This window comes from Erithacus rubecula, assembly GCF_903797595.1.
Source record: "Erithacus rubecula genome assembly, chromosome: 18".
Classification (NCBI taxonomy): domain Eukaryota; kingdom Metazoa; phylum Chordata; class Aves; order Passeriformes; family Muscicapidae; genus Erithacus; species Erithacus rubecula.
Window position 1 is genome coordinate 8047115 of NC_136670.1, and position 12522 is coordinate 8059636.

Here is a 12522-nt window from a genome sequence, read left to right on the forward strand (position 1 = left end):
CTAGGTCTGAAGCAGCCTTACTTCTCCTACTGAGAAGCAAAGATTCTGCTCTGCAGTTTGCAATTATTTGCACTGGCTTCATGAACTGCCCAGCAGCCTTTGTGCTATGACCCAAACGTGAGAATATGAATGATGTTCTCTCTCAAAAAAACATCTGCAATGAGCTCCATGCAGAGAATTTAGCAGGAAGTTCTTTGACAGATTCCAACTGAGAGACTTTAAATGAATACTACGGACTGGCTCAAGTACAGCTGGAATAGTGGTCCCTTCATTATGTCAGCAAACAGCACAGAATGTTCACCAGTGCCAGGAGTAAATAAAACAGCAGAGAAGCAACAACACCCATTGCCAAACCACCAGGAAATTCACGTAAAAACTCATTTTCAAGGAAATGACAGTGATATATCAGCAGATATATCAGCTGAGTAGGCAGTGTAAGCACTGAGCACTATTGTCTTTTGTGTGCTGCCTTTCTGTTTTTGCCTACATAAAAAAAAAAACCAAGTAAGGGCTGACTACTGCTATTCCCAAATACCATTGTTTCAGCCAGCGAAGGTCAAATAAGTAGGAAGCTTTATTGCATACTGATTTCTCCCTGCCTAGAAGCTGTTTTCAGCTTAGAAAGATCACAGAGAGGGCCTTGATTCACTCCAGTTACAGAAGATCCCAATTACTCTTAGGATTAAAGAGAATGCACAGAGACTGGCAGTCAGAGCAAGGCAGTGCTTCTGGAATCTGTGTCCTGGTGGGAATATCCATTTCAACCAGCGCAGTTGGATTTCAGGAGATCTTTTCCAGCTTTAATGATTCCATGATCCAATGACCACTGTGCAGTTGCTGGTTTCCACATCTGCTTTTACCACAGGTCAAAGTTACCAATCAACACCCCGAGTGAAAATCAAGTTCTAATCAATGCTGTCTCTCCCCATTACACAAACAGCAGCATAACAGGGCCAGTAACACCCTGCAGGAACACGGGGCTGGAGCAGCAAGGATCTTTGCAGTTAGGAGGAACAGCCATTGCCCAGGCTGCTCCTCCCCTTCCATATTCACACACATTTCCTTCAGGAGATCCTTCATGTCACCGGCCTCCAGCCTGTTACACTAACAAATCAGGAATCACAAAGTAAGATAGTAGAAAATGAAGTCCTTTGCATTGGCAACAATGTGTAGGTTGCTACATAGGATGCTCTGAGGCCAATGACAATACTTAATGTAAGAGATTCCCACCCCCCACCCAGTTGGAATCCTTGGCTCAAGTTTTTTTTTCAGACACAGAAAGAGAATATTTGTCTCCAAACTTAGGAAAGAATCAGGTGTAATAGGAATCCAGTGGATCACCTTCTTGAAAGGGAACACAGAAGTGTGTGGAAGGAGACTGTCCATGGCTTGGCTGGCTGGGAGCTCCTACGTGATGTCCTTCTTCCTTGGGGGACGGTGGATGTTCCTCACCACACACTTCACCATCCATTCAATTCCTTCATTCACCCCTTTGCTGAGGAAATAAGACAAGCAGACCAGATTTTAAAATAAACCAACAACAAGAAGCAAGCAAGAGCAGAAGCATGGATCATACAGGCCCTAACTGAGCCCTTACATGAGAAAGGGAAGGGCTCCACTCACCCCACAGTTATTTGCTGGCATTTCAGCATTATTTCTCATGCAGGAAAACAACAGGGATCTGTTCTTTTAGCTCAGCAATATATACCTCCATCCTTTATTTTTCTGATGTCTGTGCAAGTCTACACCCAACTTAGTCACCAACTCTGTGGAAATCTTGGGATGAACAAGCAACAAAACCACCTAACAGATGGTTTGAGGTTATTTTGCCACAAATTTCACACTAGGTGTACAAGATCTTGTAATCCTGGTTCCAGTTTTCTGTAAGCGTTTGTGCTGGGGCTGCCAAGCAAGTCACCACCTTGCTGGTCTGCAGAGCTCACAATTTCTATGAGTTATTTATTCTTTTAGTGAAAGCTCAAACTGGAATTTTGAAAGGAAATTCCACACAGATCAAAACTAGAAATGTTCGTACCAAAAAAAAAAACACAGCTGAAAAGCTTGTTTTCCATAAGGTTATTATCTAATACTTCTCTTCCAGTCAGTGCTTGAACATTGTTGTTGTGTTCATTCACCTGCTTAATGGTATAATGTTTGTAGCAATGCAGACAACAGATTTTTTTCACAGTTCAAAAAGTTCTTGTTATCCTTTGCAGTAGCTTGTATGATAACACAGAAAAATTGTGAAAAAAAAAAAAGCTCTAGATTCAGCCCAGGCAGTACTTCAGCCAGGAGTGTTTCCACCACCTGAACAAATCTTTTGACTTCTGCCAAGTAACATTTTTTACTTAAAGAACTAAAGTACAAAGAACTAAACTCTTGCAAGACTCGATATGCAACAATGATGATGAGACATCAAGAATCCAGTGGGCTGGTCAAAGGTTATGGCATGCAGCTGTGTAAGCCCAAATTAGGGCCTGTCTTAGTTATCAAATTTTAAACCACAGGCATCCCCATGTAAGAAGACTTCTGGAGACTGTGATATCATCCCCATCTCATCATTCTCTGGCAGAGGAATCAACAGCTGCATTTTCAATAGACTTCTAACCTAAAAGCCAGGAGCTGCAACAAGCCAACATCAGCAAGGATTATTGTGTAAAGAGAAGGGATGACACAGGAACAACAAATATGCCTCCAAGTCCTGCTGCTCTCAGCCAGCACTATATTTCCATTGTCTTTTACAGGCATGAGTTACAGATGAAGTTACTGAGCTGGTGCAAGTCCAAGGTTCCCAAACAATCTGTCAGTGCTGGAAGGAAGCACAGCTCCTTTTCAAGCCTTAATAACTCCTGTAGTGATGCTCTGTGTGTGACACCCCACAGCTGCTCTCAACCAATTCTCAGTCCACCCCTTCTCATACTCACCCAGTGAGGGCTGAGCAGGCTTGTGTCAGGCAGTCTCTCTTCCCAATTTTGTTAATGCAGTCACTAAATGCTGTCTTGATATCAGGTATTGACAGACAAGTCTGCAAAGAAAACCAAAACAGTTGTGCTACAAGACATGGTGACCTTCTTCCACAATGAATCCTACCATGACTGCAGTCCTGCTTCAGTCAGAATGGCAATGCTGTGAGGTTAAACCCACTCACCCACCAACACAGCAAATTCACCTCTTCGTATTCCAAAGAAAAGAACACATTCTTTTTTCACCAAAGAGAATGCTGTTTGCTGACAGTACACACAGTGCCTCACCTCCCTGATCCTTAATCTGTACAGCTCTAAGCAAATAGTCCTGAAAATGAGCACAACCTGCACCCTCCAAGGATATCCCTTCCAAGCTGCTCAGCAGCTTTTATTTACTAGGACACTACAAAAGCTTTAATATTTACAAAGCCTTTTGAAACAGTGTCCCTGCCATAAGCCCAGCTGACTCTTTGCCAGTATCCTGGGCACTCTCACAAAATAGGCTGTGCTCAGTTCTCAGCACATTCCTTGGCATTACAGCCATGCCCCACCAGAACTTGTCTGCTTGCAGAGAAAACACTGGCAGCACTGAATGCAGCATGTTTTCTGATACCTGATGCCCCTGTGCCCCCAGCAGGTCCTGAATGTCTGTGAGGCTGCCAGGAGGCTGCTGGGAACAACATCACAAATCACAACCCCCCCCAGTAAATCAGTGGATCAACTTTCTCACATAAATCACAGTGTCATCACAAAAATCTTAAAGCTACAACAAAAGCAAACCTGCCCAACTAAAGTCTGGACTTGCACCTCCCTGAGCATTCAGGGCTCAATTTTTCCTCAGAAGCCTTGGACAAACCATTTAAGCACTTCAGCTGGCCATGAGCCCACCTTTCCTCCTCTCTGCAAGGACATTCTGTACCTTCAACAAGTCTCAAATACGTGTTTCAAACCTTCAGTCAGGCCCACATATGTGTTTTGGACAAATATTTACACAAATGCCAAACTGGGCTGTTGTGAGTCCTGAGGACTGGCCAAGTGGACATAAACTGTGAGAGAACATAAATATGAAAACTAATGTTACCAGCCATCCATTTGCAAAACATTGATTCTGGAGAAATTAAATACAGGAAAGTAGATTCCATTGCTTATACTTAGGAAGGGATCTTAGGAAATGGCTTGCAGGGAGTTTCAACAACACCCAATTCACCCAGTGCCCTTGACTCCATTAACTGTGCAACTTTTGATGATTGTACTTTCTTATGGTCTCAGCTGCATTTTAAACTTGGCCCTTCAATCCATGACCTGGAAACTGCATCCAAAAACATTACTGACATCATTCCACAGAAGCCTCAAAAATTCAGGTCAGGATTTTTCACAAATGAAAAATGTGCAATTCATACAGATGAGCTGTCAGAAGCAGGATAAACAGTTAATTAAAAAAAACCAACAACAATTACTAACTTTAGAGGGTGCCAGACTGGACTTGGGAGCTGGAATTCAAACCAGTAGGTTTGGAAGATGGGCAAGAGATTACAACCAACCAACCAACCAACCCACCCACCATTCTCTATAGGTGTGTAAAAGCTGCTCCCTCAGCATGGTATGCTGTCCACTGCCCAGTAAGAAAGCAGGTCCAATGCTTGCCAGTTTAGCCCAAAGCTCTGGACAAGTCAATCAGGAAACAAGTGGGAAAGAGAAGGAGCTGCATTTCAGTAATTTGAGCTATTTTTCACATCTTTGTTTTTTTCAGTCAATGAGATCTGGCAGCAGGAAGGCAAAGTCTCAAGGCAGCTGAAACTGAGCAAATGTTTCTTGAAATATACTTTAAGCTTTTCAGAGTTCAATATCATTGTATAATGATATACTTTTGAGTATATCCTTTTCTTCTTGAGTCTACCCTTTCCTTCTCCTTTTCTGAATGATGATACATTTTAAAATAAAACAGATAAAGTGTTGAAGACATGAAGTAACAACAGACAGCACAGTCATGCTGTCCTTGATTCCTCAACTTCTACTTGCACAGGCAGCAAAGCAATGAGGCAATGAACTTCCCTACACCAGCAGCAGTTCAGGACACCTGCACATACCCAGCAGCACAGACAACCCACAGCCCTCACCTTGCCCATCCCTGAAGCCTTTAAGAGTCCACTTTTCCCAATGCAGCTGACAATTACAGCCCTTTTTATCTCCCAGTATAAACCAAATGGTTATAACTTCCCTTTCTACCTTCTGGTAGAGCTGCCTGCCCCACCTTCCACAGAGCTGCCCAACCATGGCTTTCCATGGAAATCTGCATCAGAGTTTTGCTTCTGAGGAGACTTTGCACCATTCACATTGTCCCAGCAGGATGTCCCTGCCTCACCAATCCTGTTTTGAGGAACATCATTTGTCCCTTGGGATGAGCAGCACAGCAGAGGGGTCACACCAAACTATCAATGCCTTGTTTTAGTGTTCCAGAGAAAGCCATCAGCTGGCATCTCATGTGACAGCAGGTGATGAGGCAGATTATCCATCACTTCAGCAAGGAGCATCTGAGCTTCTCATGCTCAAGAAAAATGTCAGCTGTGGCTTTCAAGTTCCCCTTTTCCCCAGCTACACTACAAAATATTTGTTTACAGATGTGTTTTGTTTCTCAGCTGCAAACCCATAATCGAAGGGCAAAGAAGGGAAGCTGGATCTGTGATCACATCTGCAGTGCTCCATTACAGTAACACAATCCACAGTGACCTTTCAGGAATGATGGTATCTCCCAGACAGTTCACAGGAACCTCACACACAACACATGACAAACCAGATTTCCATCTCAGCTTCCCCAAAATAACACACTGTAAAACATCTTTTGATGAAGGCTCCTCCAGGCATAATCTAGCCAGGACTGAAGCAAATTCTTCCTATGAAAGGTTCACAATAGCATTACCCAGAGTAAGATTCTGCAATGGCACACCTAAAAATCTATCAAGCAGCAAGGCAAGTTTTAGCCAGGAAAAGGTTGCATTGTAGAGCCTTTGCCCATTTCCCAAATCCACTGGAGCAAAGACAATGCTGCTGCCTGGTCTCCTGTCAGGATAAAACTGGAAGTATGGGTAAGACCTCAAGTACAGGCTCTTCAGTCATCTCAAGAGTAATCAACCATCAGAATGGAACTGAAAGAGAAACAACAGCAAGGTGGATTGCCTAAATAAAACTACTTCACAAAAAGTCTGACTCACCTGACCTATGCTGTGTGCTACCCTTTTTACAAGTTTGTTTTGAATTAGAATTTAAGCTTCTTTAAATTTGAAGGAATAGTACAGCCTCAATTTAAACCATCATTTGAATTAAAAGTAATTTTAAAGGGAAGCTGTGGTAGCTCTTCAGTTGGAAACTAGAATGGGTTTCATGCAGGACTGTTTTCTTACAACTGTGTGGAATGAGTATTCTGCTACTCACCATGACTCCTCACATTTTCCAAAGGCACAAGGAGGCTTTTAAACATTCTGGAGATTTCAAATTAAATTTCTAACATTTATCTTCAGATGGCAAAACTTCCTCCCTATGGGTCATCATACAGCACCCAGTAATTTTCAGATTGTTAAATTTCAGCTGCTGTTTCTGACAGGTCATGTTTTTCCAGTATTTCAAACAGTGTTGCATAATGAGCCATTTTAGCCTCAAATTGTAACAGCAAATTGTAAAGCTTAGAAATATATACCTTGCATAAACTTTTCAACAGCTGCATTCACATCAGAACTGCAAATGTCAATTCTTATTTTGCTGGTTTTTCTGCAATAAGCCATATTTTCAAAAGTGGCATTCTGAGTTGAAAGGAAGTTCAAAGGAATTAGTAGATATTTTATATTTTATTTCTCCTACAAAGCAATAGTTCCTTTAAAAATCCTAACAAATTCCTTCCTCCAACACACATTTGACTAAGTTCTTAAATTATTTATGAAATAACTCAGTTTTGGAGCCCCTGCTGAACACAGAGCATTCTTCTGATACCATAAAACATCACATTCAGTACTGTGAGAATTAGAATTGGTGTTTTGCAGTCAAAGACCATATTTAATCCCCTGGAATGACCAAACACCACTTATGCTTGGCAGTGCTGAGAGGACACAATGTACCCTTGGGCTCACAGCAGAATTCTTAACACTTTATGCAATTTCAGGTGGCATCAGCACTTTTGTTATCTTAATAACAGAATGTAAACTTAAAAGAAAAAACAACTATGTCAGATGTACTATTTCTGATGTATTTGATCACAAGAATTACCCTTCACGTCCAAATACCAGCAAGGTTAAAATACCACTTATCCTCTTAAGGTTAAGATACCACTTAACCCTTATCATGGCTCAGGACAGAGGGATGCTGGTGAGAATTTCCTATTACAGATTTATGTCTGGAGATCCAGAGCAAAAAAATCTCTATCAATTCTAATTATAATTTTATTTCATTCTGCTAAATCAGAGGATGAGAAACAGGCTACTGAGTTTTCTCCACCTTGTTTAAGTGAGCCTCAGTAATTACCGAAAAATAAGCCATAATCCCCTTAGTAATTTGTTAATAGCATTGATATCTCTCTGCTGGGTCCATCCAAAATCATTCTGTAGGAGTGGACCTCTGAATATCCAGTGTAGGTATTTCTTACAAACATGTAAGCCTCAAGTGGGTTTAACTTTGCTAATCTCTTGTAACCCTACAACTGCATGAAGGCACTAAGTTTGTGTGCTGGTCTTGGATGCTCCAGAGGGGGCAAGAAGTCAGATTTTCTTTTGAAAGCCTGTTCCAAATACCTCTTTCAATAATTTGAAGAAGTCCACTTGTTCAATTATTTGTCTTTAGTCTGGCTAGAGTGTTAGAAGAGCCAGTGTCTGCAGCCTGTAACACAATATGTATGTAGAGCCAAAAGAGAAACTGGAACAATTTTTCAGGTGACTGCTTGGAGCTTACCCTCAACAGGTCAAGGCAAGAGTGCAGGCTGCTCCCTGCAGAAAAACTGTGGGGTTGCATAGAAACATGAGAGTCAATATTCTGGTTTCCACAGAAAAAAACCAGACCACACCCCTACATTCCAGAGACTACAGAAAAGTCAGGACTATAAATCAGGAGTTCAGTCTTGATCTCATGCTTCTACATGAGATTTCATTTCTCTTATTTCTAAGACCAGATAATCTAGATAAATTAGATCATCCAAAAACCAATCTGTGTTGTACTCATGAAATGTATCCTCCTTTAAAGCCAAGTGATTTCTACAGAAGTCTCATGTGTTTCCACAAGTGCAATTGCTTGGACAAGTGTAAAGTCCAGAGGAAGAACCTGAGAAGTATTTGCATGCTTTGGAACAGAGACTGAGCCCAGCCAGGCCTGGTGCTCCACACCCTACTGGAAGCCTCTGGCTCCATCTAGAGACAAGTTACTGGAGCTGCAGTCCTGGAATTCCAGGTACGATTTCCAGGAGGAAACCACACCTTGGGTAGTTTCTTCTCTTTTTTCCATGCTGGGGGGGGTAAGGATGCCTGGGATGTGTCACTAACACTGCCCCACCCACGAGCTGTCAAAACCCAAACCAAGAGCTTTACAGTTCTGAACATGTTAGAAAGAATTCAAATTACATTATCAGAAAAGAGCATTCCTTACCATTCACTGCTGTCACTGATGGAATGCTCTACAACTAACAAGGGTTTTATAGAACAGATCTTATCCAATTATGGGGAAAGGATGACTTGCCTCACATACATCTGTTGTGCTATTCCTGGGTTTTAAAAGAGCAGCATAAACAAAGTGCACTAAACAATTTTTTCTGAATAAACAGGAAAAAACTGTATCAATATAGCTAGTCACAGTACAAGAAAGACCCACCATAGCTATGCAGCTTGCTCTGTTTACATAAAGAGTTCAAAACTACGTGCCTGTAGAAGCTCACTCATGGCACTGAAAAAGGGTTGGAGGAGAAAGGAGAAAAGTACAACTAAATTCAAACCAATTATTTCCAGTGGTGGGAAAGTACCATAGGATTAGTTTAGGACTGTGGAACAAATTTAACATGAATTCAGAGTTCACCTTTCCAAGGCTTACTTGCTTATTTATGTAAATCCTTCATATTTTACCTCTACATCCTGCTTGTTGGCCAACACCAGAATGGGAACCCCTTCCAGAGCTTCACTGGTAATCATCTTCTCTACAAAGGACAGAAACAAAAGCATGTTTAGCCAGTTCTGGAAGTTGTACAAATGCCTGGCACAGATTATCTGGACAGAGGGATGAAGCCAGAGGCTCCTTCTTGCATTTCAATTTCATTTGATACAACCTTTCACATCTATTTTGCTCACACTGTACTTACCAAAAGCTCTTTTGGACTCAGAGAGCCTCTCTTCATCAGTGGAGTCAATAACATAGATCACCCCATGAGATTCAGCATAGTACTGCAAGGAGAACACAAATGATGCTGTGAATCCACTAGGATCACCTGTTCCTCTTCCTGATTTTATTTTAATTTGGTACAGTTTTGGTACATGTGGAGGAGATCAACCAGTCAGAGGCAGCTGTACCCAGAGTATGCCTGGAAAGAATGGAGACACACAGCCTGTGCTGCCTGCTCTGTCTGCAGGCCTGATCAACACACCAGGTGGGAAAGTTCACCTGTGTCCCCCCAAAGCTTCTCTCTATGGCACAACCCCAGATCTGGCTTGGTAACTGCTGTCTGTAAACAATAATGCAAATATTAAGCACAGAAACAGTGGGATCTCTGAAAAAGTGTTAATGCTAAATACTGGGGTTATCAATAAGCCTGTGTGATTATAAAATTATCATAGTGGTTCAGTTCTAAAAGAAATCGTGGAATCACAGGATGGTTTGTGTTGGAAAGGGCCAACCATCTCATTCCAACCCCCTGCCAGAAGCAAAGACACCTCCCACTAGATCAGGCTGATCTCAGAGCTCCATCCACCCTGGATCTGAACACTTCCAAGGACAGAGCAGCCACAGCTCCTCTGGGCAAGCTGTGCAAATCAAAGAGAACAAAACCACATCTCTGACCTTGTCCCAAAGCGCCTGCAGCTCCTCCTGCCCGCCAAGGTCCCAGAACATCAGCCGAGTTTTGCCAACATCAATAGTTCCAACTACAAGGAAGGAAGGAAGGGAAATCCAATGAAAACTACAAGTGCTGTAAAGAACAGACACCTGCATATCCCACTCAGAAATCTGGGCTGGGACAGGCTTATAGGGGAACAAATCACAGGCAGTGGCTACTTGCAATAACAGAGCAAAACCTGCACGGAGTGATCACAAATATAGAGCAGTATCAATGCAAATAATTCCAGAACTGGGCCAAGGGATGAACTCCAGGGAAATATAGTGTGAGGATTGCACTGAAATAGGATACCTGGAGTTTTAATACTTCAAGACTCCTCCTAAGCTATTTTATTCTCTACAAAAAGACCTGGGCAGTTTGGACATACAATCTCTATGTCCAGGAACTATTCTGCCCTTCTAAATTCTAAAACATTTCAAACAAAAGTGTTGTCTGACAGTGCAATAAAGCTGAAAAAATTCCACAAGGATTTACTTACTGTTTAAGCCTACAGTGGTTGTGATTTTGGACAAACTCATCCCTTTGTAGTTCTTGTTAAATCGGGTTTTAGTTTGTTCAAGGAAGGTCTGAAAAAGAGTAAGACAAACTATTTACTATCAAACATTTTACTGGACAAACATTGGCTGGATTAATCCTACCCCAAACCTGCCTTTTCATTTCTGCACAATCCTGCTTGAGCAGATGCTGCCCTACCTAATTTTGGACAAACCACTCTTCTTGCTCCCTATTTTAGCAAGGAAAGAAGGGATCATAGGTGATTATGGGATTAGCAAAGCCTCAGCCACATCCCTGAAAGCTTGTACTAAATTTAAGTAATGAGGAAAAGTTGATTGTTTGGTGTGACATCACTAAAGTAAGTCAGGACACAGCCAAAGAAAAACTGACCCTTGTTGGAAGATTTATCCCTGGAGGGTGTTAAGGATTGTGTGTGCCCTCCATGGGGTGATGAACAGCACTTACAGTTTTACCAGCATTGTCCAAACCCAGGATCAGGACACAGTACTCATCCCTCTGGAACATGTATTTATAGAGCCCTGACAGCAGCGTGTACATCCTGCTCCTGCAACAAATGCCAGGAAATCAATTAACAAACAGGTCATTCCCAAAAGCCTCTCATGCCACAAGACCAGTGTTTCTCAACACCAGACAAATAAATGACGTTACTCCTTTATCAGTAACTCTCATATTTAGGCAATCCCAGGAAAAAACACAGATCAAAGAGAGATAGTGAACACAGCTCAAGATCAAATTTAGGGTTTAAAGGGAAACTATGGAAGGACTTGAACATCTCCTGCAGTAAATGTAAGACCCACAGAAAATGAACTTCATACAAATACAAAGAACAGGTATTTTTAGCAAGAATCTACAGAAGCTCACGCCTGTTTTTTTGTGGTGCTGGATTTGCACACACAAGGCAGAGCAGCTCTGCTGGGGTGCAGAAGCACTGGCACCGAGTGCTGCAGTGACTCACGTGCCATTGCCACAGCCCTTCTGTTCGAACACAGATAAAGGGAACCTCAAGGCAGAGCCTTCGGGAGGCAGCTGCCTCTATGCAAGTGCGTGGGTAAATAACCACTTTGAAGTCAAGCACCATTACCTAAAGGGAAATAAAAGTGCCCCAAAGCAGGAATCGGGGATTTCATGGTAAGGGAGGCCAGGGCACCTAAAGGCTTCAATCCACAGGTACGGGGGCCACCCTTCGCCTCCAGCTGTGCGAGAGCGGCTCCTGCCCCACGGCCTGGGGGAGCCCCGGCCCGCTCCCCTCTCGGGACAGCCCGACCGCCGGCCGGCTCCTCCCTAACCCGGTACATCCTCCTTAAACCGGGAGATCCCTCCAGATCCAGAAGATCCGGGAGATCCGGCCCTTTCCTCCCCTACCACAGCCACTGACGGCTGAAGGGGAACACTGGCCCTACCGCCATTTCCCCCTAATGGCCCAGCGACACATCCCCGGCCAGCGACAGGTTCCGGGCCAGCGACAGGTCCCGGCCCAAGCTCCCGAGAGCGGCGGGCGAGGAAAAGAGCCCCGAGCCCGAGGCCTGCGGCCCCTCACCTGATCCTGGTGCCGGTGTCAGCGTAGGAGCCCCAGCCGTCCCTCACTACTCCCCAGCGCCACCGTCCGCCGCCATTCCTCGCCCGGGACTCTGGGAAGTGTAGTCCTGTCACCGCTGCGGTGGCGGTGCAGAGGGGGCCTGCGGACTACAACTCCCAGAATGCCCAGCTCCTCCCGCCGCTCGGGGACCCCGAGTGCCCGAGCGAGTGACGCGTTGGCGAGCGCAGCCGGAAGTGGGGGCGCTGCGGCCGGAAGGGGGTGTCATGGCGGGTGCGATGGAGGCGGCTCGCAGGGGCCGAGGAAGCTGAGGGCGCGGTAGGGCCGCTGAGGTGGCACTGGCGGCTCAGGGAGGTGCTGCAGCCCCGGGGCTGACGGAGCGCCCAGGCTGCGGGAGGAGCGGCGCCGTGCGCTAGCCCGGTGGGCTCCGTGGCGGG

At 44.1% G+C, this 12522-nt stretch overlaps 1 protein-coding gene across 1 annotated transcript; it reads right to left on the bottom strand.

Annotated features, from left to right (window-relative positions):
• Positions 1-556: 556 nt before the first annotated feature.
• On the bottom strand, positions 557-12221 carry ARFRP1 (ARF related protein 1). Its single transcript, XM_079321655.1, has 8 exons — positions 12089-12221; positions 10996-11095; positions 10514-10601; positions 9981-10063; positions 9286-9367; positions 9053-9123; positions 2925-3025; positions 557-1495 (listed from the first exon to the last, which is right to left on the bottom strand). The coding sequence occupies exons 2-8, from the start codon at positions 11086-11088 to the stop codon at positions 1408-1410; spliced, it is 606 nt and encodes a 201-aa protein (XP_079177781.1). The 5' UTR covers positions 11089-11095; positions 12089-12221; the 3' UTR covers positions 557-1407.
• Between the last annotated feature and the right edge of the window lie 301 nt (positions 12222-12522).